At 54.5% G+C, this 22,369-nt stretch overlaps 2 protein-coding genes and 1 long non-coding RNA gene across 3 annotated transcripts; 2 read left to right on the top strand and 1 right to left on the bottom strand.

Moving 5' to 3' along the window:
• The first annotated feature begins 184 nt into the window (after positions 1–184).
• On the top strand, positions 185–5,714 carry ADPRS (ADP-ribosylserine hydrolase). Its single transcript, XM_040586927.1, has 6 exons — positions 185–432; positions 1,351–1,447; positions 2,290–2,497; positions 2,595–2,779; positions 2,869–2,969; positions 3,505–5,714. The coding sequence occupies exons 1-6, from the start codon at positions 201–203 to the stop codon at positions 3,795–3,797; spliced, it is 1,116 nt and encodes a 371-aa protein (XP_040442861.1). The 5' UTR covers positions 185–200; the 3' UTR covers positions 3,798–5,714.
• Positions 5,715–6,376: 662 nt separating this feature from the next.
• On the top strand, positions 6,377–9,185 carry LOC121084888. The gene is made up of 2 exons (XR_005826889.1): positions 6,377–8,122; positions 8,389–9,185. It is a non-coding gene; the product is annotated as an uncharacterized LOC121084888 (long non-coding RNA).
• COL8A2 (collagen type VIII alpha 2 chain) lies at positions 7,529–17,558 on the bottom strand. The gene is made up of 2 exons (XM_040586925.1): positions 17,403–17,558; positions 7,529–11,905 (listed from the first exon to the last, which is right to left on the bottom strand). The coding sequence occupies exon 2, from the start codon at positions 11,901–11,903 to the stop codon at positions 9,981–9,983; it is 1,923 nt and encodes a 640-aa protein (XP_040442859.1). The 5' UTR covers positions 11,904–11,905; positions 17,403–17,558; the 3' UTR covers positions 7,529–9,980.
• Between the last annotated feature and the right edge of the window lie 4,811 nt (positions 17,559–22,369).

The raw sequence follows: 22,369 nt of genomic DNA, 5'->3' as shown, positions 1-22,369 counted from the left end.
ATGTGCCTCTAGGCTCTCGGATTAAATTTCGATAATGAGGAATGTTAATTGGGAAATAAGGCGGCTGGCTCCCAATTGCATCTCCCGGGCAGCCGCCGCCGCTCTCCTCCGGGCCGCCAGGGGGCGCTGGCCGCGGCCGCATCCGCGGCCAGCGCCCCCTGGCGGCCCGGAGGAGAGCGGCGGCGGCTGCCCGGGAGAAGATGGCGGCGGCGGCGGCGGGTTCGGGCTCAGGCCCGGGGCGGCCGGTGGCGCGGCCTCGGCCAGGACCCTCCCGGTTCCGCGGTTGTTTAGCCGGGGCATTGTTGGGTGACTGCCTAGGCGCCGTCTTCGAAGGCAGAAGCGTCGTGAAGCTGGCCGACCTCCTCCGCTTCCTCCGAGGCCTGGAACCGGCGCCCGGGCCGCCCGAGGAACCGGCCGGCAGCGCCCGCAGAGGTGGGCGGGAAATCCCAGCAGCGGGACGGCGGGGGTCGGGCCTCCCGGAGCACATCCCCCTTCCCCGTACCCACCGCCCCGGGCCCGGCTCCCAGCACCCCACAGATTAGAGCCCAGCACCCCCCCAGGATCAGGCTTTGCGCTGCTGCCCCTCACCTCAGCGCAGGGCACCCCCCTGGGACACCCCTAGCAGCCCCCAGCCCTGCTCTGAGCCCCCCACCCGGGTGAGGGTGACCTTGCTGAAGCGGTGTCCAGCTTCTGGCTCCCCCAGGGCCGTTCCTGGGGTGCTGTGCCCGTGGCTGCTGTGGAGGGACCTGTGGTTCGCTGTGCTCAGCCTGTGCCGCTCATGCTGGAGCGAAGCCAGGGTGTTGGCAGTGCAGGGGTGTCGGCAAGGAGCAGCTGTACCAAAAAGAGATACGGAATAGAGGAAGAGAAGCCCAAGAATGATTATTTAACTCTTAGCAATTGATGATGGATTCGCTTTGGGGTTCCAAGCTGTGCAGCAAGCCCTGTAAACCCTTCCAGCAGAACCCTAAAGGCACACGATTCACTTGCAGTCGTGTCCAGAAACATGACTGCTTTCTCTTCTCTGCTCATCAGCGTATGCTGTAAACTCCTTGAGAAAGAGATTTGTCTTGCTTGTCTGTATGTGCCTCTGGTTATCAAACTCTTTTGCTTGGCTCTTCTTAATCTTGAAATGCATTCTGCCTCATGCGTGCTGTGGATGCATCTCTCTTGCTCAATGTCTTACTCTGATGACTGTGGCTAGTGACAAGTGCTGGGGAACTTCGTTCATGTTTTAACTCCAGCTATACAGATAATTAGGCCTTGGAGAGCGGGGAAGTGCTGACGGTGGAGAAGGACAGGAGGAGAGTTTGTTCATGAATGGTCACATTATGTTTTGACTTTCTGTTTTAGAAACACTTTCGTACACAGACGACACAGCCATGAGCAGGTCAGTGGTGCAGTCCCTGCTAGCCAAGCAAGAGTTTGATGAAGTTGATATGGCAAAGAGGTAAGGACAGCAGCCAGCTTCAGAGGCCAGAGTGTTGACCTTTACTAGTGAAAGCAAAACTTCCTTAAGATTAAGCAATCACTGTAATTTTCAGTGAAAAGGGGACAGGGGCAAGGGAAAATCGTTGTTAATTTGTGGAGGCAAAAAATTAGAAAAGTGAGGGTCAATCCTGTAATTTATTGTGTGTTTTGCACTGTTCTGGAACATGCAGCAGTGCTAGTTTTAGCGTGAGTTCAGAGTTTGCTTAGAAATGAAGCAGGATGGGACATGCTGTATCACAGCCATGTAGGTATATTCACCTCTGTGGAAGAGGGTGCTTAGAAATTTTGGAAGCATTTCCTTTCATGTTTATTTGTTGCTATTTATGTTTGTACTTAATTTAGTTAGTGAATATTAGTGAAGTCAGCTTCAGTTTGTTTATGATCCGTTTCCCTTTTGAATCCACAGCCCTGGTAGCATTTGGTTCCACTTAAGGGAGGACATTTATTTGTTTATAAAACTCTTCCATTGAACTCGAACAAAAGACTTTCCTTGTGGTTATGACCCACGGAAATGTTTCCAGTTTGCTTCTATTTCAAGGCAAAGTTGAGAGGGAAACAAGTGGGTTGTGAAAGGTGATGTTTATACACCCTTTCCTCCTTTTGCACCAATTTTTGGGACTCGGATTTTTTTCCCTGCAGAACTGAATCACTTGAACCCTGACTGTCACTGAATTACCTGTGTGTTATTAATTCATTTTATCAAGTGGCTTTATACAACCTTTTTACAAACTTGAGTAACAGACCAAATATCCCCTCTATTTTTTCTCACCTGTGTAACTGCTGCTCTCTTGCCCGTGCCAGGTTTGCTGAGGAGTACAAGAAGGAACCCAACAGGGGCTATGGGATGGCTGTTGTCAATGTCTTCAAGAAGCTCCTGAGCCCCAAGTGCAATGATGTGTTTGAACCAGCAAGAACCCAGTTTAACGGGAAAGGCTCCTATGGCAATGGCGGTGCCATGAGGGTGGCAGGCATCTCGCTCGTGTATTCTGATGTCCAGGATGTTAAGAAGGTACCGTTCTTGGCTCCTCTGGGGAGTCCCTGCCGTCAGGCCAGTCTCACTGTGATCTCTCAGGTAGGTTTGCTAATGGTGTGTTTTTCATTCGCAGTTTGCGAAGCTGAGTGCTGAGTTAACCCATTCCAACTCCCTGGGCTACAACGGGGCCATCCTGCAGGCCCTGGCCGTGCATCTCGCCCTGCAGGGAGAGCTCAGCAAGGAGACCTTCCTGGAGCAGCTCATTAGCCACATGGAAGATGTAGAGGCAGATGATAAGTCTCTTACTGACGCTCGAGCGTAAGTAGCCATGAGGAGCGCTACCTGCCTTGTACAGTTTAGTCTGGCTCTTTGCATTCTCTTTCCTTCATTGTGCTTTTCGTTTCCAGGCTGGGATTTGAGGATTTACCATTTTCAAGGCGTCTAAAGAAAATAAAGGAATTTTTGGAGCTCAGCAGTGTTCCTAAAGCAGATGTATTGTTTGAATTAGGTAGGTACCTTTCTTAGTACAAGTATTAGGAAAGAGCTGGACACGGGACTAGCTCAGCAAGTCTGGTTGATGTGTCCTCCTCCAGGCTGCCACTTTGGCTTCTGCTGCCTGTCAGGCACAGAATGTGCTGGAAAGGCTGCCTGTGCTCACCAGTCAGCAGTTCTCTGAGTCTTGACTCAGTTACTCCCTCTCTGTATTGGTGGGGAAAAAAATGTCTTGCTAAGAAAAACTTACCATGCATATTCTGAGATCTCTTAATGGCTCTCAGATCTTCATGTTGGATGGGAATGGGTAGATGTGTGTTGCCAGACTGTACTGGTGTAGCTGGGAGTTGGTCTCTGTGATGTGAGTAGTGCTGGGGGAACTGTGGGGAGACTTCTGAGATGCAAACCTTTGCACCTTGTCACGCTAAAATCAGCAATACCGGTATTGAGGGTATCTGGCAATAGGAAGTTGCAGTTAGAAGGGAGAAGGTACATCTGCAGGAAGGAAGGCGCAGGTGTTCTGCACTGAAGGTGATTGGTTTCGTTAACAGGCAATGGCATTGCTGCTTTGCGGTCTGTCCCTACTGCAATTTACTCTTTCTTGCGCTGTATGGAAGCCGACCCAGACATTCCTGATCACTACAGCAACCTGCAGAGAACCATCATCTACTGTATCTCTCTGGGTGGAGACACAGACACCATTGCTACCATGGCAGGAGCCATTGCAGGGGCTTATTATGGGGAGGAACAGATTCCCGCAAGCTGGGAGCAGAGCTGTGAAGCTTTTCAAGAGACACAGAAGCTGGCAAATAGCTTGTATGAACTCTACTGCCAGCGGCTCTGAGCTCCAAGGGGAGTGTCTTTTCTGAAGGCGAAGCAGGTGGACACCTCTGCTTTTCTGGTCAGAAATCTGGTGGTGGATCCGTGCCACTGCAGACACCGGTGAGCCTCCGCCTGGGTAGGACGCCTGCTGCTGTGAGTTGAGAGCTGGAAGTACAAGCTGGTTTGGAAGAGAGGGGACATACCCTTCAGTTACAGTTCACCTGGGAAGTGGCTGCATGTGGCACCTTGGACAGTGGGTGCATCTCCTCTGAAGTGTACAGGAGCATCTAGTTTTCCATGAGACTTCTGCTTTTTGCTTTGTCTGCCATTACGCCATTCTGTCATTACAGTTACTAGGTGGGTGTGTGAATCCACTGACTTTCTCGCTGTTGTCCTCTACTACTGTGTGCCACAGCCTTTGTTTTGGTTGTTAGTGCCTGTCCCGCAGTGGCTTTGTTAGGCTGCACACCCCTCGTAAACACCAGTTCACACTCGGCTGACCAGCTAAGGGATGTAAATGGGCATCATCAGAGAGGCACATCCCTGGAGAGCCTGCAGGATGTCCAGCATGGTGGCATGGGTCACCACCTGCGCGGTGGAGGGTGGACCTCCCAGCGGGGTTTCCTTCCTTACAGGCAGAACGGGAGGTGCCAGAGACGGGAGAAGGGGTTTCTTTGCATTGCTAGTAACTGCATTTTTTTTCAGTTTTTTTGCAATTGTGAGAAATACCTGTGGTGCACGCAGACAGAATTCCGGTTGGCTCACTGTAACTGCTGGAAGAAGGTGTGACTACTGCTCCTTTGGTGTGCCTTGCTCTGCCATCCACCTGGCACCGTCCTGATCTATTGCATCTTGTGTTCTCTTACACAGCTGGCTTTCACGCTGCTGCCACTACTCTAAGCTATTCCTTTGTTCCTAGCCTGTGCATCCTGCGTTTTTAATGCTGCCCTATGTATGCCCAGAGCGCTGAGCGAGACTGCTGTTTAAATCTGGGTGGACATAGCTGTGAAACCAAGGATTGAATTCCTGATTCTGCTGCAGTCAGTGACAAAAATGACTCCACCAGGAAGTAGGAGTTACTTCTCACGGTTATAAACTCTGTACTTGGTAAGAATCATCAGAAAATAAAGGGATAGGTAGGTTAATTGGGGGAGAATTTATCGAACTTTTAAAGAATTTGTGCATTTGAAGCTGGTACTTGTGGCCAAGGACATTCTAGCAAAGCTGTGTTGTTCCAGAGTTTCACATCTAAAACCTTTGCCCAGTGGAGCTGGTGAAAAAAAGCGTGTAACAGCTTGGGTATGGCATGCCTAAAAAGGATTGGAAGCTCGAAATAATTGAAACAAAAAGGCAAGCAGTCATCATATGGAAACGCTTATAAATTTGAACGTGACAATGTAATTCTCTATTATTTCTCCAGTATTTCTTGTGACACCGGGAAGTGACTGTTCTGCTGAAGTGGAGCTCACTCCCGGTTGGTATCAGCACATGGTTGTTGTGTGTGTCAGGCTGTGTGTGGAAAATCTGGCTGCCATAGGTCCTTGCAGTTTTCCTGTAGTCTACTTCCTTCGAGTGCCGGTCTTCTGTGTGATGTTTTAATGGGTTTTCCTTGTATAAATGAATTCTTGTCCTGAGAACATGTGGAATTTTGGTCTATTGTGTATTTATGTCTTGTGCTGCCAATCTGAGATGTAAAGTGTCAGGTTTTTCACATCATTCTGCCAGAGGTGTGAACATATTCATGGAACTATTTAAAAGGAAGATATTTTTCCTTTTAAAGCATCTTTATAATTTTAAATCTTTGAAACTTGTGAAGAGCAGAAGAGCTCCCGTTTGAAAAATACAGCTCATTTTAGGCCAGAATTTAAATGTGTACTAAAACATTTAGCTCTGACTTCCGTGGAAAGAAATAAAATGACTTAGTTATCTTTGTTAATTAGCTACTGCTCCTGTGTTTTCATTCAAGCCATGAAGTTGTGCTTCCATACTCAATGACAAGGGGAGCTGTACGAAAACCTCTGGGCTATTTCTCCCCACCCCAATGCTTCACGTCTAAGACTCAACCTGAAACTACTTTGTTACGGCTTCTTAAAATCATTCTGTAGGAAGCAGAACAAAAGTAGTTTGGTGCTGGTTGGAGACATCTTGCATGTGGCCGAGGCTCCTGCTTCATTTGGGGTGAGTTTTAGTACTGGACATCTGCTGTAAAAACTACTTTCAGGTGGCTGCTCTTGCCCATGAGCCGTAAGGGGGGCTGAGTTCATAACCCCCTGGGAGTGAGCGAGTGTGAACAGCAGGGCGAGTGGGAAGCGTCGACACTGTGCGTCGCAGGGAGGTTTGCTGGAGAGGCCCTTTTCCTCTGCAGGCTGTGTCCGCCGCAAGGAGCGGCGCGTGCAGGGAGTTCAGCTGCTGGAATCCGACGGGTGATGATCATGCAGAGACCAGGGAGCGTGCTGGGTGCCCCCACAACTCGCAGCAGGAGGACTGCTTGTTCTTCATGGTCAGCTTTTGAAGCAATTTGTGCACGTGGCAGTCGGGCTTCTCTGGTCGTATTTCACCTGTAACAAGTAATGTCTCCTCTTCCAGGTAAGGTATCAGGTGTGAAAACGTATGTTCTTCTCTTTATTCTTTGTACTTTTAGCTTTGGAAAGCGATTTGCTTACAAGTCATTCATCATTTCTTCTGCGTGTTACTGCATTGACCACTTTTGCTGCCCGGGATGTGGAGGCTGGCTGTAGACAAGGTTGTGTAGATAGCAAAAATCCTAAAACAGTGTCATGGAAAAACCAGAAGGGAAAGGGAATCCCCAACACTTTGACTGAACTTCCTCAAATTAATAATTGCCAGTCTGGAAGGGTCTGGATTTCATCCCTTTTTCAGAATGGACTTCTGGAGACGGGAATCTTTTCCTTAATCACAACAAACATGCAGTGCCTTCTTACACATAAAAATATTAATTGGGAAACAAATCTGCTGGGAACAAGTCAGCTGGATTTGGGAAGGAAATACAGTGCAAGAGGTCTGTATGACTGGTCTCGCCAGCAAGGCTGGGCAAGCCCGTTAATAACAGGACAAAGGCACAGCTGAGCCCACCTTTTATACAATAAGTTTTATTGATGTTTTGTCAATACAATCAAGTACTGTAGTTTTAGTTCTGAAGAGAAGGCCAGTTTCTGATCACAAAAAGAGTGCATTTTAAACCAACTTTTACTATGACAGACAGTGCATGTAATAAGTATTTACAAAACTAAAAACTTCTATATACTAGGTTAGAAATGAAGATACTAGAGGCAAATTTAAAAAAAATAGTAAGAATTTGTATATAAAAATGCACATTGTAATGCAGTTTTCATAATTAAAAATAGACATACTTCATCCAACCCAACCTTTTTTACTATTGTGATTGAAACCAAAATCCCATGCGCTCACACACACGACAGAAAATAACCCTTTCTGCTGGCGAATATCACGTACTCAGTACTCCAGAAAAAAAATTCTTCCTGACAGTGTCCAGTTTAGTGAACAGCCTCCCTCATCCTGTGCATCGTTTTTCTAGCCTAGCTCTATGTGCGTGTAATATCTTTGCCTTTCAATTACTGTGTAAATGTAACAGGTTATATAGCTGCGGAAGGTTGATTATGGTTTATGCTCTGCACATGAAGGGAAAGTGAGATTGCGAAACAGTATCTACAGCACTGAACGAGTTAACGTCTCGGTGTGGTTATAGTGAGTATTTTTGTCATTGCTTTTTGCCAGCTAGAACAAGAAGTTTTGAGTAAAACAAAACAGAACCAAAAAAAAAAAAAAAAAAGATGGAATGTAGGTTAGAACACAGTATAAATAAGTTGCTTTGCTGAGTAACAGGAGGGAGCTTCCACCCCAGCGCGTGGCTGGGGGACGAGAAGCTCCTGGCCCTGCTGCAGGTAGTGTGCACGCCCGCGCGGTGGGAGCCAGACCCCGCTGCTGGCACCAGCTCGAGTTCCTTGCCGTTCTCCACAGGAAAGACGCTTCAATAAAGGAGACGCAGGCCCTATCCTAGCACCCTCCCCTCCCAAGCCTGGGCTTGAAGAAAACATCTGAGCTTCCACTTTTAATTTTAGGGACTTTTTTCGTATGGCTCCTATTCCCGTTGGGAAGTAACCTGTTACAATCAAAACCCAGGTGGTCCTGACACCTCCCTGCCTTTAGGAGTTACAAACGTCCAGTGGGATCAGATGCTGGGGCAGCCTTTCAGCTTGAGAAGGTTTAATCTTTCTATGAAACTTCCAGCTTTCTGGGGAGAAAATCCCGGGGAGGGGGACATGCCAGCCCCAGCAGGGCAGCAGCTGAAGCGCTGGCCTTTCAACTGTAAGTTTCCTTTTTGTGTATCTTAATTTCAGGGATAGGTGTGTTTTTAAAAGGAAGCCCTGGATGGCAAGAGGCAGAAACACAGGACAGACTTAAGGAGAAAAACAGAGAAAAAGAAAAGTTGTTTTAAGTATCTTGTACAGTCCGTCTGGAGAACAATCCCAAGTCCCATTCTTGCTACATTTCTTTGGCCATTGAACAGGCTTTAGGAAAATTCAAGGGTAATAGTTGCTCAGCTGGTGACCAAATTGTTGCTGTTTTCTCAGGGATGTGCCTTTGCAGAGGGACACGCAGTGTAACGCATGCGGATTAACTTCAGCAGCGTGCTACTTGCCTGGGATGAGGAGAATCGTTTTACTGTAAGTGCAAGTGACAATGACTATTCTACCATGAGAAAATCTGCAAAGCAACAGGGTTCAGTTGCTCCCTTTACCAAAGGACAGAGCAGCCAAGTGGTCAGTATCCGTGCATCCCTTTCCCAGAACCTTGTAGCTCATATTCAGGTTGGTAACATTTCAAGCATTAGTGAGACAAAGTGGTAACAACAGACAAACATGATTGGTTGGCTTTTTTTTTTTTTTTTAACCTAAGTCACAGATCGGCACCTGGAATGATGCACTGTTACAGGTACATATTGCACTAGACTTGTAAATTAACATTGTTAAGTAGATAATAGCACCGTTGTAAAATGACTGAATGGAATGTTAGAACAAACACTATTTTTTCTTAATTAAAAGATCCCCAGAGAAAGGGGGGATACCAATGCAAAAGTTTACACATCCCGAAATAGTGAGACAGTAAAAGCAAGTTGTCTATAAGTGGCACTTCGGAGAAAGCACCCCTAAACCTTCTGTCAAGCCAGGCTAGAAGCACCGTAAGCCAGGCTTGCAGTGCCATCCTTGGGTTGTCAACAAATAAGATGCTCACAAGGCCAAGCAAGTCTTTGGGCTGCAGGGAAATGGACAGGACAGAAGTAGCCCTTGGACTTGCTGGTAGCTGAATTCACTCGAGAGAGGATCGTTGTTCATCCCAGGGGTCCCAGCTTCCCGCAGCGGCTTTGGAACAGGTTGTCTGTCATCCTCCCAGATACTGATGGCTGGATGTTTTTATTCCTAAAGGTGCTGGGTGAGGGAGGGTTAAAAATAATATTTACTTCTTGTAAGAAGGTGCTTATGCAAAGTGTTCCACTTTGTAGGATTGTAAATCCAACCATACTGAATCCGTAGTGAATCGGAGAGACTCCGCCTCAAAGTACAGTCTGAAAAAGTAGGCATCCGTGAGACTGGAACTTGGGCATCTGATGGTTTGGGAAGGGAATTTCTCAATCCATCATGGATCTCCGCTGCTGTACAGGCTTGTGATAAGTGCCTGGGACCCCTGCGTTGGTTAGCAAATACACCATCCACTACAACAGCTGTATTTATTTAACTAGTACTCAAAACGGGAAACAAGGGCACTTGATTACAGACCAGAAGGGGTCTGGCCTTCCAGAGGGGACCCTCCCTGGATCACAGAGCGGTTTACTGCAGAGCCAGATCCTTGCCATCCCAACTGCGTTCCTGTGTTTGATGTAACAGTCAGTAGGGTAAAATTTATTCCAAATATGCTTTGCTGAGGAAGTCACTCCCCTCCCTCCCTTCTCCCTCCCCCAAAAAAGATTGATACGTGTCTCCTTTCCAATTACCCTCTTGACTCATGGATCAAACAGCTTGAAGCAAGGTCCCACGACAACGGCTTGCGCGTTCTTCCCAGTGATTTTTCTTTTTTGTATTAATTTTAAAAAACTTTTTTATCAAAAAAAAAAAAAAAAGACAGTTTATGGCTAAAGTGGGTGAAAAGGAAACATGCCCAGCAGCCGTTATGTGGGGCAAAGCAGGAACCCAGAGAAGGAGGAGTGGATGTATTCCGTGGAGTACAACCCGTTGGCCTGGTCCGAGGGCATTTGTACCCAGACTTGGTCATTCTCCTTGAGTTCAAGCACGGCACTGCCCGAGGCCTGGTCCAGGTAGCCCTTTTTGTACTCGTCGTAGGTGTAGGTGGCAGGCACGTTGTTCTTATAAAGCGCCACCCAAACGTTAGTCCCTTTGACGTGCACGTGGTAGGCAAAGTAGTAGATGCCGGATACGGGGCAGGTGAATATCCCGGTGACTGGGTTGTAGCCGTTGTGCCCATTATACAAAGTCCGGTCAAACTTGACTGGCATGCCCGAGGCTGGGAAGGGGGAGGTGAGGATGGCGGTGAAGGCTGGCGCGATCCGGGCAGAGAGCTCTCCTCGGCCGTACTGCGGCTTCCCTGCCTTGCCGTTCCCCAGCACGGCCCCCTCCACACCTCCGTCCGGCAGGTGCAGCCCCGCGATGCCCGTCTCGTCGAACACCCCGGGCGCTCCCGGCGGACCGGGTGGCCCTGGCGGCCCTGGTGGCCCGTTCATCCCCGGCGTTCCTGGCATTCCTGGTGGGCCGATGGGTCCGGCCATGCCAGGCTCGCCAGCCTTCCCCTCACCAGGAACCCCTGGGAGCCCAGGCTCTCCTTTCAGCCCTGGTAACCCCTGAGGCCCCATGGGACCCGCGGGTCCTTGCAAGCCCGGGATGCCCGAGGGGCCCCTCAGCCCCGGCTGCCCTGGGATCCCACCGTCCCCTTTCGGCCCAGGCCCCCCCGTTAACCCCGGCACCCCCGGGAGGCCAATGAACCCTGGTTCTCCTTTGGGGCCTGTTGGGCCGGGGGGTCCCAGTGACCCAGGCAGGCCCCTTTCTCCCGGCACCCCCGGCTTCCCTGCGAAGCCATTGGGGCCCTGGTCGCCACGCATCCCTGGCATCCCGGGGGGGCCACTCGGCCCCACGTCCCCTTTGGAGCCGGGCAGCCCGTGCTTGCCCGGCAGGCCCATGGACCCCGGCGGGCCTGGTGGCCCGATGATGCCAGCAGGGCCCGGCTCGCCCGGCTCACCATCAATGCCAGGCTCCCCCTTGTCACCGATGGCTCCCGGCACCCCCGGCTGCCCGCGGTCCCCTTTAAGGCCGGGCAAGCCCGGCTTCCCGTAGCCCGTCGGGCCTGGCAGGCCAGGGAGGCCGCGGATCCCGGGCTCCCCTTTTGGTCCCATGGGGCCCTGTATCCCTGGCACCCCCCGCAGCGCCTGGCACCCCCGATCCCGTCGAGGCCGGGGGGGCCCGCGGGGCCCCATGGGGCCAGGCTCCCCGTTGACACCAGGCCCACCCGGAGGGCCCATGTCACCCTTCTCCCCCGGCGCACCCGGCAGGCCATCGAGGCCGGGTTTTCCAACGCCGACGGGCCCTGGGGGCCCTGCGGGGCCGGGAGGGCCCCCGTTCCCTCGGGGCCCCGGTAACCCTGGCTTCCCCACGCCATTTTCACCCTTCATCCCTCGCTCCCCGCGGGGACCTGGCTCTCCCTTTGGGCCAGGCTCGCCACGAAAGCCGGGCAGGCCAGGGCCACCCTGGGGGCCCGGCTTCCCGTTGACGGAGATGCCGGCTGGCCCCGGCAGCCCCGGGGGGCCAGGCAGTCCTCTCGGCCCTTGCTCTCCTCGCATGCCGGGCTCACCCTTGGCACCGGGCATCCCTTTCATACCCGCCTTGCCGGGGAGTCCTGGGATGCCGGGTTTCCCAATGCCAGAGAAGCCGGGGGGCCCAGCAGGCCCAGGCTGGCCGTGCATTCCTGGCTTCCCCGTGCCCGGCTTGCCCGGGTAGCCGGGGGGCCCTGGGGGTCCGCGTGGGCCAGGCTTCCCCGGTGGTCCTGGCTCCCCTTTGAGGTCCATCGGCAGTAGCGGCGGCATGTCTGTGGAGAGAGGAGACACGGAGCTTTACTGGGGCTGGTGGACGGAGGAGCGTGCCTGGTGTGTGATGCCCTCAGGGCGTTAAAGCCAGGGGCTTCGGCGCTGCTGGGGTCTCTGCTTGCAGGAGCGCCCTTCTCTAGACATGGTTTGATTTAAACATGGCCACGGTGGCTTTCTGGGCCACCGCATCAGCAGGAGTGTCTTGAGGCAAGACCTTGGCTGGAATCCAGGGTACTAATCCAAGCCTTACTCCATCCATCCCTCCAGAGAGGGTGTCAACAAGACCAGCAATTGCCATCGGCTCTGGCAGTGTTGTTTTGTGATGACCTGCTGTGAGGTTTTTTTAGGAGCTGGATTCAAACCTCCCACTGCCTCACTTCCCAGCGGCCTTGAAAGCACCGTGGGATTCAGTCGCTCCTGCCTGGGCTCAGCCGAGAGGATGGTGACGGAGCAAGCCAAGGCTGAGGATAATCCCCCCACCCCATCCTGCGAGTCCAGGGCCTCAGGAGACCTTTAATCCTTTTGGATTAAAAAGAAAACTCTTGGACATGTACTTGAGAGACTGAAGAGGTGATTCATGTATGGGTTAAGACATGCCCCCAGTGCTCACTGGCTCAGCTCCCGTGTCCAGCAAGGCAGGGAAAAAACTCAGCAAAAAGAAAAAAAGTGCTGAGGATGGAGGAAAAGCCAATAGCTGCAAGGGAAACGCAACCTCGGTTATGTCCAAATGAGTCAGCCCAGCTGGGAATAGGCCGTAAACCACTTGACATTTAAAGAATTTATAGAGGTCTTTTGCAAACGGATATAAGAAAGAAACTAATGGGCTGAGAGACTACAAAGCCGAGGAGAGCCAGATTACATGCCCACCGCAGCTCAGTACTTAAAGCACAGGCGTGAGCATAAATAACTCCTTGAGGCCGGCCCAGGCAGGGTGTTGCTTCCCACGTGACACCGGGAACGGGCGAGAAAGAATAAATCTGACAAACTCTTTTTTGGGAAGCTTGAAATGAAGGAAACACTTGGCAGTCGCACGTACATGGGACTGTGATGAAAAATGCAAAAGGCAGAGCAAAGGGCCTTGACATCCTGGGCAAATTTTAACTAAATCTGCCTGAGGTAGATCCTTCCAATTGGGAACAGATCTGCACAGGCAAGTTCCCGGCATGGGAATGAGTCCCGTCTGGGATGGGGGCAGAACAGAGGGCTGCGTGCCCCAGCATGGCACTGAGGAGGAGGTGGGGGGTCCGACCCCGAGGTCTGCCAGAGTGGCCCCCAGCCGGGGCATTCAGCGAGCTGAGCCGGGCCTTGGGAGCACGGACACCCAGAGCACCAGGATCCGCCAACACGGAGATTTTCTCAGTCAACGGGAAAAGATTAGCGGAGATTTGAGACACGTGAAAAGAATAACTGTGGCGGCAGCAGGCACCGTTCCCGGTGCATCGGAGGTGGCTCTACCTTTCCTAAGCACAGCAATTAGCCCAGGCCATTTCCAAACCTGGTGCCTGCTTGTTTTTCTTTTGGTAATGGAAACATTTTCAGAGCTTATCTATATATCAAAGCCTGGCCCGCAGCCTAGGCTGTAATAGAGGTCACTTGGCTGTCTTGATTACGGAAATACTTGTCTGTCATGACACTGCCACTAGATTTCTGCAAATCTGCTCCTCACCCCAGAAAATGGTGTGGGAAAGAAGGCAAGGGAGATGTGAAGTGTTGCACTGAAGTGGATTTCTGGGGTTTGAATTCTGGAAAAAATTTTCTCCAGAAAATTATTTCAATGTGTTTTCTGTCATCCCGCCCCCCCTTTTTTTTTTCTTCTTGCAATGGTTTGTAAAGAATTAGTTTTCTAGGTCATTTTGCATGGAATCAGAACAAGGATCTACAGCTGAGCCCAAGAAGGAAGGAAAAAGAAACACACTCTCACACAACGCAGTGAAGAGAAACGCCAGGCGAGAGCTGCCAACTTGCAGGCAGCCAAAAAAGCAGACGGGAAAACCAAACCGGGGACGTTAGCGGAGAGAAACTGGGACATGGCAGCCGCAGCGGTATCCGATTTCAAAAGCCCATGTCTTACCACAGACGCATGTCTCAGAGCTCTGCATTTCACAGCAGCAGCATGGGGTTATGTGTTCCCCTCGAAGCATGAACAAAAGCTGCCATGAATGCTAATGCAGAGAGCCAGCTGGGCCAGCTGGGGCAGCGGGAAGGGGAAGGAGCAGGCACAGCCCCTGCGAGCTCCTGCTTGGGCACCACAGAGCTTTTCACCTCCTGAGGAGCATGGACGCGTCCAGACAGATCCTGCAGCCACTCCGGAGCTGCCTTCGTCCCGGTAAGAACCCCTGCACGCCTGGAGGAGGGACCTGGCAGCGTGGACTGGCCAGCAAAGGAGTAATGCAGCAGGATGGGAAGTGGTTCCCAGCCACGAGCAGTCAGCAGCGGGTCTGGCCAGCGCGGCCGGATGACACCGCAGGAAGGAGAGGTTGGCTGCTCCATGGCAGGGCCACGCCGAGCTCCTCGTTCAGTGCTGCTGCCAAGCCCTGTCTCGTGAGAGTGAGTTTCACAGGCTCATAGGGACATTGCCTGGGACCAGTGTTCCTGCATCTGTCATCCCATCCCTCTGTTACTGCAGCTCTTGTTGCAGCGGGTGCCCTGAGCCGTGCGGGGAGGCTCAGCACAGCACAGCACCAAACCCAGCCACAGCCCTGACAGGTGGAGCTGCCGTGCAAGGGGATGGCGGTGAGATGGGAGCAGACTGCAGAGAGGAGCATGGAAGTGGCAAGGTTTCCGCGTTGGCAGGAGCTAAGGGAAAGGACCTCTTGGCCGCATGCATCAAGCAACAGCCCCACAGGGACTGCAGGATTGGGCCCCTTTAACAGCAGCAGGACCTGTGGGCCACTGGCTCTGGGGACACCGCGTAGCAGCAGCCCAGGCGCTGCCCAGCACCTGCCTGCTCCCACCTCCTGGGCAGCTCAGCCCTGAAGTCCTTGACTCTCCATGGAGCTTGCCATCGCCTGGGGAGGTGAAAAGTGCTCCTTTACCTTTGCAGCTGAGGCCACTGCCCCGAGGTGAACCCTCTGCGCGGTGGCTAGAGGGGGATATTCTGCTTGCCTGGCGTAAGCCCCTGCCCCGGGCATCACCTGTGCTGTATCGCTGCCCCGAGGTGGGGTACCACTGCCTTGGCTCCCCACGTGCATGGGGAAATGCCGAGCTCCCTGAGCCCTGGCCAGCACCCAGCAGCGGGTTTACCTGTCTGCGAGCTGCACAGACACGGTTTTAACCAAGCCAGAATAAAACCCAACTGTGCAAATACCTGCTGAAATGCTTTTAGTGTTTTAGCATTTCGCAGCATCTCCTGCCCAGAGCTGCCTCCGTGCTCCTGGGGAGCCTATTTTTGGGTCAGAAAAGGTGTCTGGTACCCTGAGGAAACCAGCCCTGCCTGTCACTGGATGGCACCCGCAAGCCTGCATTGCCCCCCGGGTCTGGCCTGGGCCCCCAGGTGGGGGTCACAGCTCAGGGGGGCCCACAGAGCTCCCCATCGGCTTGGGGGTAACCTGCTGGGGCACGGCACGGCCCTGCGCCATCGCGGCGAGTCAGCTGAGCTCCCTGAGCAGGGCAGAAGGCCAGCAGGGATTTTCCTTGCCAAATGAGAGGTTAAGCAGAGATGGGAGCTCGGTGGGATCCAGGAGGCACCAGCTTCCCCAGCAGCCTCCGTGCAGCCCCCTTGCCTGCATCTCCCTGCCCGTTTTCTCTTTCCCAGGGGTTTTAGGAGAGTAATGTCCAGGGGACTCCCGTGCTCTGTCCTGCCTCATTGTCCCCTCTAACCTGTGCCTGGTGTCACCTGCCAAAGCTCGCACCCAAATCACACCTCGCAAGCAGCCCGGGGTGCTCACTCCTCTCTCCGCTGCAGTTAGCAGGCAGCGCAAGCCGCTCCAGTGCATAGGAAGAAGAGGAAAAAAGAAGGAAAAGCAGCGGGGAGATATTTGAATCCAGTCCCACCAGCAGCTGAAACGTTCCTGCACTACGCTAGAAGGTTTTGTCTCTGGCTGGGATTCAGGGAGCAGCTTTACAACAGCTGGGAAGGGGGCAGGGAGGTGAGGGGGCTCAGAGCATGCTTCAGCTCCAGGTTTTGCTGTGTGTTTTCTGACATATGTGCTGAGCTGAACTCCTGATAAGCCATTCAGCCCAGCAGTAAATCAGCCACCGGCAGCCAAGCCTTCTCCAGTTTCTCCTCGCAGAGCCAAGACTTCAGCTCCCCGGAGGGTCTGGGTCTGTGTGAACCCAAGTGGGGGGGCTCTGGCAGCTCTTCCCAAGGGCCAAGCACTGACCTGGTGGGTGCGGGCACCGGAGCCCCAGCACTGCCCCATCCCGCCGGCTGGCCCCGGAGAGCGCGTGGGGAACTGCTGTGTTTGGCATGCAGGAAAAGGCTCGGACCTTCCCCTCCATCTCGTCCTGAGCCGAAGGTACCGTGCTGCTGCCCGGGGTGCAGCGGGGGTTGTGGGCACCTCGGGCAGGTGCTGGGGGCTCGCTGGGCAGAGGGATGCCCCGATGAGCCGAGACGTGCCAGAGAAACTCAATCCCACTCAACACGTGTGGTGTTTGCAAAGACCCCAAGTTCCTGAGCAGTTCCCCAGGGGGTGTGCAATTAACACATGCTAATGATCCTCCTGCTGTGGGGCACAGTGGACCCACCTGTGCCTTCTAACCTCTGGCACCCCTGGCCAGGGCTGGGTATAAAATGAGCCCTGGGCTGGCCCACGGGAGTCCAGCGAGGGCAGGGGGCTCCGGGCTGGAAGAGGCGCGGGAGGCTCGGCTGCGCGGCACGGTGACCTCGGTGCCTCTGCCCCTCTCTGCTGGCACACGTGCCTCGGCGGGGAGCGATTTAACACGTGTGGAGTTCCTGGTCACTGCTGTCTGAGGAGGAAATGTCTCTGCCCTGCTCTTCCCTCGCTAGGCTGGCTCTCGGCTCCGGCCCTGGCTCTCTTTTCTTTCCCAGCTGGTGCAAAACACAGCCAGGGAAAACGGAATAGGTGGAGGAGTGGAAAAAGCCTTGCTGGGACGGCTCATGTTTAACAGCAGTGAGAGGGAGAGAGGGCGAGTGCCAGGACTCCCGTCCCTGAGCTGTGCCCCAAAGCTACCGGCAAGGACGCGGGACGGGGGCAGAAGGCGTGTGGGTCCCCTCTGAGCGCCGGCTCCCAGGCGGAGGGACCCCGGGGTGCTCACCCAGCCCGAGAGGCTCTGCTGAGCCTCTGTGCCCATCCTTGTCCTTCTGCACGGGGTTAAGGAGACCTGAATGGCCCCTCTGTGCTTGGCCAAAGATGCCTTGGACAGCAGCACCCTCAGCCATGCCATGCTGCTCCCCGGGGGCACCGGCCCCAGGGGTGAGGGGACGACGAGTGCCTGGTGGCTGCTGGATGCTACGGCCCCATCCTGCTGGGCCAGCAGGTGTCCCAGGCAGCTGTGGCCCCATGTCCTCCCCGCTGTCCCGCAGAGCGCATCCCTTACCCAGGTACTGCCCTTTGCCTTCACGGAAGGGGGGGTCCCAGGGGTCCCTTCACCATGGGCTGCATGTACTTCACTTGGGCATAGCCCGCCACGCCGCCTCCCGCTGCCGAGCGAAGGCCGACCACCATCACCACGACCAGCAGCAGCGTCACAGCGTCCGACAGCATCCTGCTCCCCACTGCTCCTGCAGACAAAGCAACAGTGAGAGCGGGCACCTGCAGCCCTGTTCGCACCCTCTGTCACCCAAGGATCAGCTGGGAACCTGGGAAGGATCCTGGCCGGAGCAGGACTGCCTTGAAATTGCCTTTTTCTGGACCACACGTGCCCTGAACGCGTTACCCTTCCCAACATGTGCCAGCTGGGAGATGCACAATAAACACACGGTTTATGAGCAATAACTAACGACGAGCACCCAGCAGAGCCTTTCAGAGCCTGCCCCGGTACCTGTTTGCCTGGGGTTATTTCCGTATCAGGCTTGTCTTACATCTTTTTAACGTATAGAAGAGGAGGGGAAAAAAAGGCAGGGTGAAACCCACAGCCCACGGAGCCCTGCATTGCTGTCACATCTCCCAAGCGAGCAGGGTCTCCTCTAACAAAAGCCACCTCTGCTCTGGCTGTGGCTCCCGTGGGCTGCCGCTGCCTGTCCCGGGAGCAGCTGGGTGGGTGCCACATCTCCCAAACGGGTGCTGCGTCTCCCAGTGGGTGCTGGACCAAACCCACAGTGTTGCAGCCTGAGACTCGCTGCATTTGTGGCTCAACTGCAGCACTTCGGGAGCTCGCTTGGAGGGTGAGGGTTCGAGCCCTCAACTGGGAAAGCCCAGGGGAGGGTTGCGGCACTTGGGAGCAGCAGCTTCTGCCTCAAGTGCCTGTTTATTTAAAATAAACATTCTCTATAAATACACCTTTCCTCTAGCAACTTTTTTCTCTGCCAGCTCCATGCGCGGAGCTGCAAACAGATTGATTTGCAAAGAACATTTATTTTCGCAAGCTTAAACAACACGTGATGCCAAAGAGCTTTGCTGGTTTTCCTCCTTCTTGCAATAATTGACCCGTGGTGGTTATTAATGAGAATTAAGCTCTCTGCCTCTCCTGCCGGGGAGCAGGGGCAGGGCTGCTACGCGCTGGGATTTGATTGGAATTTCCTGAATCACTTTTGCTGAAGCAGCATTGAAGAAAAAAAAAAAAAAAAAAAAAAGCCTGGAGAAAAAAACACACCCCCAAACCCCCCTAAATTAAAACGAAATTAAAGCAAAGGGTGGGGGGAGCCCTGGCGGGGGATTGTTCCTGATGCTACAAGTGCTTGGCAGGTCTCCAGTGATGAGGCAGCCTTGACCGCTGCTCTCCTGCCCGGTAAAAGCCCATGGAACAGGGTCCCTTGTGCTCCCTGCGCAGTGCCCGGGGCTGGAGGGGACAGGGACAGCTCTGCCACTGCTGGCACAGTGGAGCCCGGCCCCTGCGGGGATGCAGGTGGCCGTGGCAGATGCTGGGAGAGGAGCTCTGCTCTGCCCATCCTGCCGGAGCCAGCGCGACTGGTGCTGTGCCATACCCACCGCAGCACCCGCGGGGTGGGGGTCACGGCCAGGCTCCAGCCCTGCTGTGGCTTGGGTGGGCACAGCCAGGGACACGCGTGACAGCCACCACCAGCCTCCTTGGCGGCACGGAGAGGGCCTTGCCGGCGTTATTGTTTTTCTGTCTTCGGGGTCGAGAAGAGGAACGCTTATTTTTATGAAGCATTATTTTACAAGGATTTGTTTAAGGGAAAAAGAATCCCATTTTAAGGGATTGCAGCTGTAAAAATACAGTTTCTGCTAAATAAAAGAGGAGAACAAACCCCTGAATCAGCTATTTATTTGTTTTCCTTACCTGGTATGACCCCTGTGCCTCCACCTCTAACACCCTCCCTTCCCTGCTCTCTCTTCTCCCACCTGGGCTTTATTCACCCCTGCTCCTCCCCTCCACGGGGGTCCTCCCAGGATGCTGAAACGAGCCCCCGCTAGGGAAGCAGCACCCTGGGGTGGCCCAGCCCCTCGCTGCTGGGTGCCACGGCGCGCTCGCCAATGTCCCCCTGTCCTTCTGCGAGACCTCAGCCCTTGGAGAGACACAGGACTGGGGGAAACCGGAGCCGGGGGGAAGGGAAAGGGAGGACAAGGTGATCCAGCTGCTTTGGCTCCGACCGTGGGTTTGCAGCGCGCCAGACGCGAAACCAAGTCCCGCTGCTCCGCGCCGAGGTGGCCGTCTGCAACCCGGCGTCTCCAGACACAGGCTTAGCTCCTGCACGTTCTCCCTTGGTCCAGACGGATCATTCCACCTGCCCCCGCTCTCCCAAGGGGCTGTGGGAGCAACGGGGGGGGGGGCCTGGCCTGACACCTCCAGGCACGTGTCTCTGTCCCTCAAGGAAAAGGGGTCTCTGGTGCGTTGCCATCCCCCACGGCAGTGCCCGGCACCGGGGCAGGAGGCCTCCCATTACCCGGGCTCTCCAGGCGGTGATTTAATAAGAATAAAATGGAAACATCTGGAGTCTCACATGATGGATAAAGTGTGCACGACGTGTCTGTGAAGAGGCTCTTTCATGCCTGAAATCTCCTGCGTTATGAAATGATAATTAATCACCACGAGCAGCCGTGCAACATTCTCGTCTCCCAGGGCAGGTTGCAAACGTCGGCTGGTTCATGGTGCAGATGGGGTCACTGTGCCCCTGATGGCTTCGCCCAGGTTTCGGTGCCACTCCAGTACAGCCAGCAGAAATCCCAGGAGGAGCCACTTTTTTCCCTCCTGGAGCAGGGGAGATGCTTTGGGGGCTCTGGAGCGCAGCCCCTCGCAGCCCCAGCGCTGCAGGACAGGGCTCACCATGCTCTGCTGCCGGGGCACCATGGCCAACCACGCTGCCACCCTTTGGAGACGGCACCAGCCCCCCTGGCACGGTCCAGTAGTTCAACCACAACTGCTCCTGGCGGAAAAGCCAAGCCCAGCAGGAGCAGCTAAGCCAGGAGAGTTCACGCAGGGGGAGCGCACCAGGGGTCCAGCAACGCGGTGCTGCTCCCCCAGGGATGCTGGAACAGGGATGGGGCTCGGCTGCTTGGCTCCAGGGGGAGTGGGGGCCCGACCCAGCTACAGCTGGTGCGGCGGCGCGGCACGGAGACCCCTGGCATGGCTTCAGAGCGCGCCGCCGCCGTGCTAACTGTGCAAGTGTCTGCTCCCCTGGCAGTCGGTGAGTAGACGTGTTAAAAACCCCTGGCACGCAATGAAAGCTCCAGGAAAAGGAAAAAAAAAATCTCACACTTAAAGCATGAGAAAGGAGACAAGAAATGTCACCTTGTTCTCGCAGGAGCGCGGGGGCTCAGGCAGCTGGAGCTTGTGCCACCCCCAGCACTCCAGAAACACTCTGTGGCTTGTGCTACTCAGCCCGGCGCGCTCCCGGCACGCTGCCCCTGGCCCTTCCCAGTGGAAGGGGGCTGCTGCCGCCCCCCCGTCCCCCTCTCCCTGCAGCATCCATGTCAACGCTCCCAGACACCCACAGACCCAGGGGACTTTCCTGCGAGCAACACGGCCGCGCGCTTCCCCGTGCACACAACCAGGGGCTTGTTCGCTGCAGCTGATTTATGGCTCCTGTTATTTAAATATTAATTATGGGCCTGGCAGGCAGGCACCGCGCCTGCGCCCTTCAAGGCTAATTATTTTTTAAGTCAATATATGTGATCCACAGGGGATCTGCGATTGCAATTGAAGGTCAGTAAAATGGAGAACTTGTTTAAACCTGGCAGTAAAAGCATGATCTGCGCGGGGCACGGCGCGCCGCTCGCTGGCCCTGGCCCTGCATCAAACCCAGCGCCACGCCAGCCCCCATGGAGGGTTGCTGGGGCACAGGGATGAGCCAGGATGGGACCTTTGGTGCGTTTCAACCATGAGCCCAGGCTCACTGGTGTGGCCCCGTCCCTGTCCTGATCCCCATGCCGAGCATGGGGGCACAGGCACCACTTCTGCAAATTGTGGCAGGAGCTCACCCCGGGCTGCTGGTGAGTGGTGGGGAGCACCTCACGCACTCCCCCGGCGCGGGTGGACACTGCGAAGAGAAAGCACCGAGAAAGCAGCCGGCGTGTGTGGGTGGGCTGGAGCAGCGCGGGTTTGGACGCCGCCATGTCCCATTGAGCCACTCCATCCTCCGGTCATTTACAATAAAAAATAAAGCAGGGAGGTTTTCCAAACCCAACACGGGGCTGGACTGACTCCAGCGGGAGGTGGATGATTTGGTTTGCACTACACATGCTTTAAAAATAATAATAAAATGAGTCAAAAACAAAAAGTGAGCTATTGAAACAGAGAGCGAGCACGTTGTTTCCGTAGGCCGGGCTGCGAAAGCCAAAGGCATCAGGCAGCAGCTCGGCAGAGCAGCGCCGGGGCGCGGGGAGAGGCTTGGCACAAGCTGGTCCTTAAATGCATGAACCTGATCCGATCCAAAAGCTGCTGTACGCGCCGCACAGACCCGGAGCCTCGCCCACCCGTCAGCCCAGGGAACAAGAAAACATTTTCCTTGACGCAAAAAAAAAACACCCACCCCACCCCATCTGCAGCAGCCTCCTGCCACCCCTGCAGCACCCGCGCCTGGCCCTGGCGCAGAGCAGGCTGGGCATGGCACAGAATAGCACGGCATGGCATGGCACGGCACAGCATCCCATGGCATGCCACGGCACAGCATGGCACAGCATGGCACAGCACGGCACGGCACGGCATGGCACAGCACCACACAGCATGGCATGGCACGGCACGGCACAGAACGGCACAGAACGGCACTGCACAGCCCCGTGGTGCCTCCAGCGCAGCTTGCAGTGGGTGGTGGCTGTGTCCATCCATACTGCTCGGGTCCAGGCAGGGGTTGCAGCCAAATTATCTCCGATGTGGGGGGGGCTCCGTGCTAATTAACTCCTGCGGCGTTTGCAACTACTGCGGAGGCGGTCAGGGCGGAGGGCTGA

Source organism: Falco naumanni, chromosome 3, assembly GCF_017639655.2.
Source record: "Falco naumanni isolate bFalNau1 chromosome 3, bFalNau1.pat, whole genome shotgun sequence".
Taxonomy (NCBI): domain Eukaryota; kingdom Metazoa; phylum Chordata; class Aves; order Falconiformes; family Falconidae; genus Falco; species Falco naumanni.
Note: the sequence above shows the minus strand (reverse complement) of the source record. Positions and strands in the feature narration are given on the sequence as shown.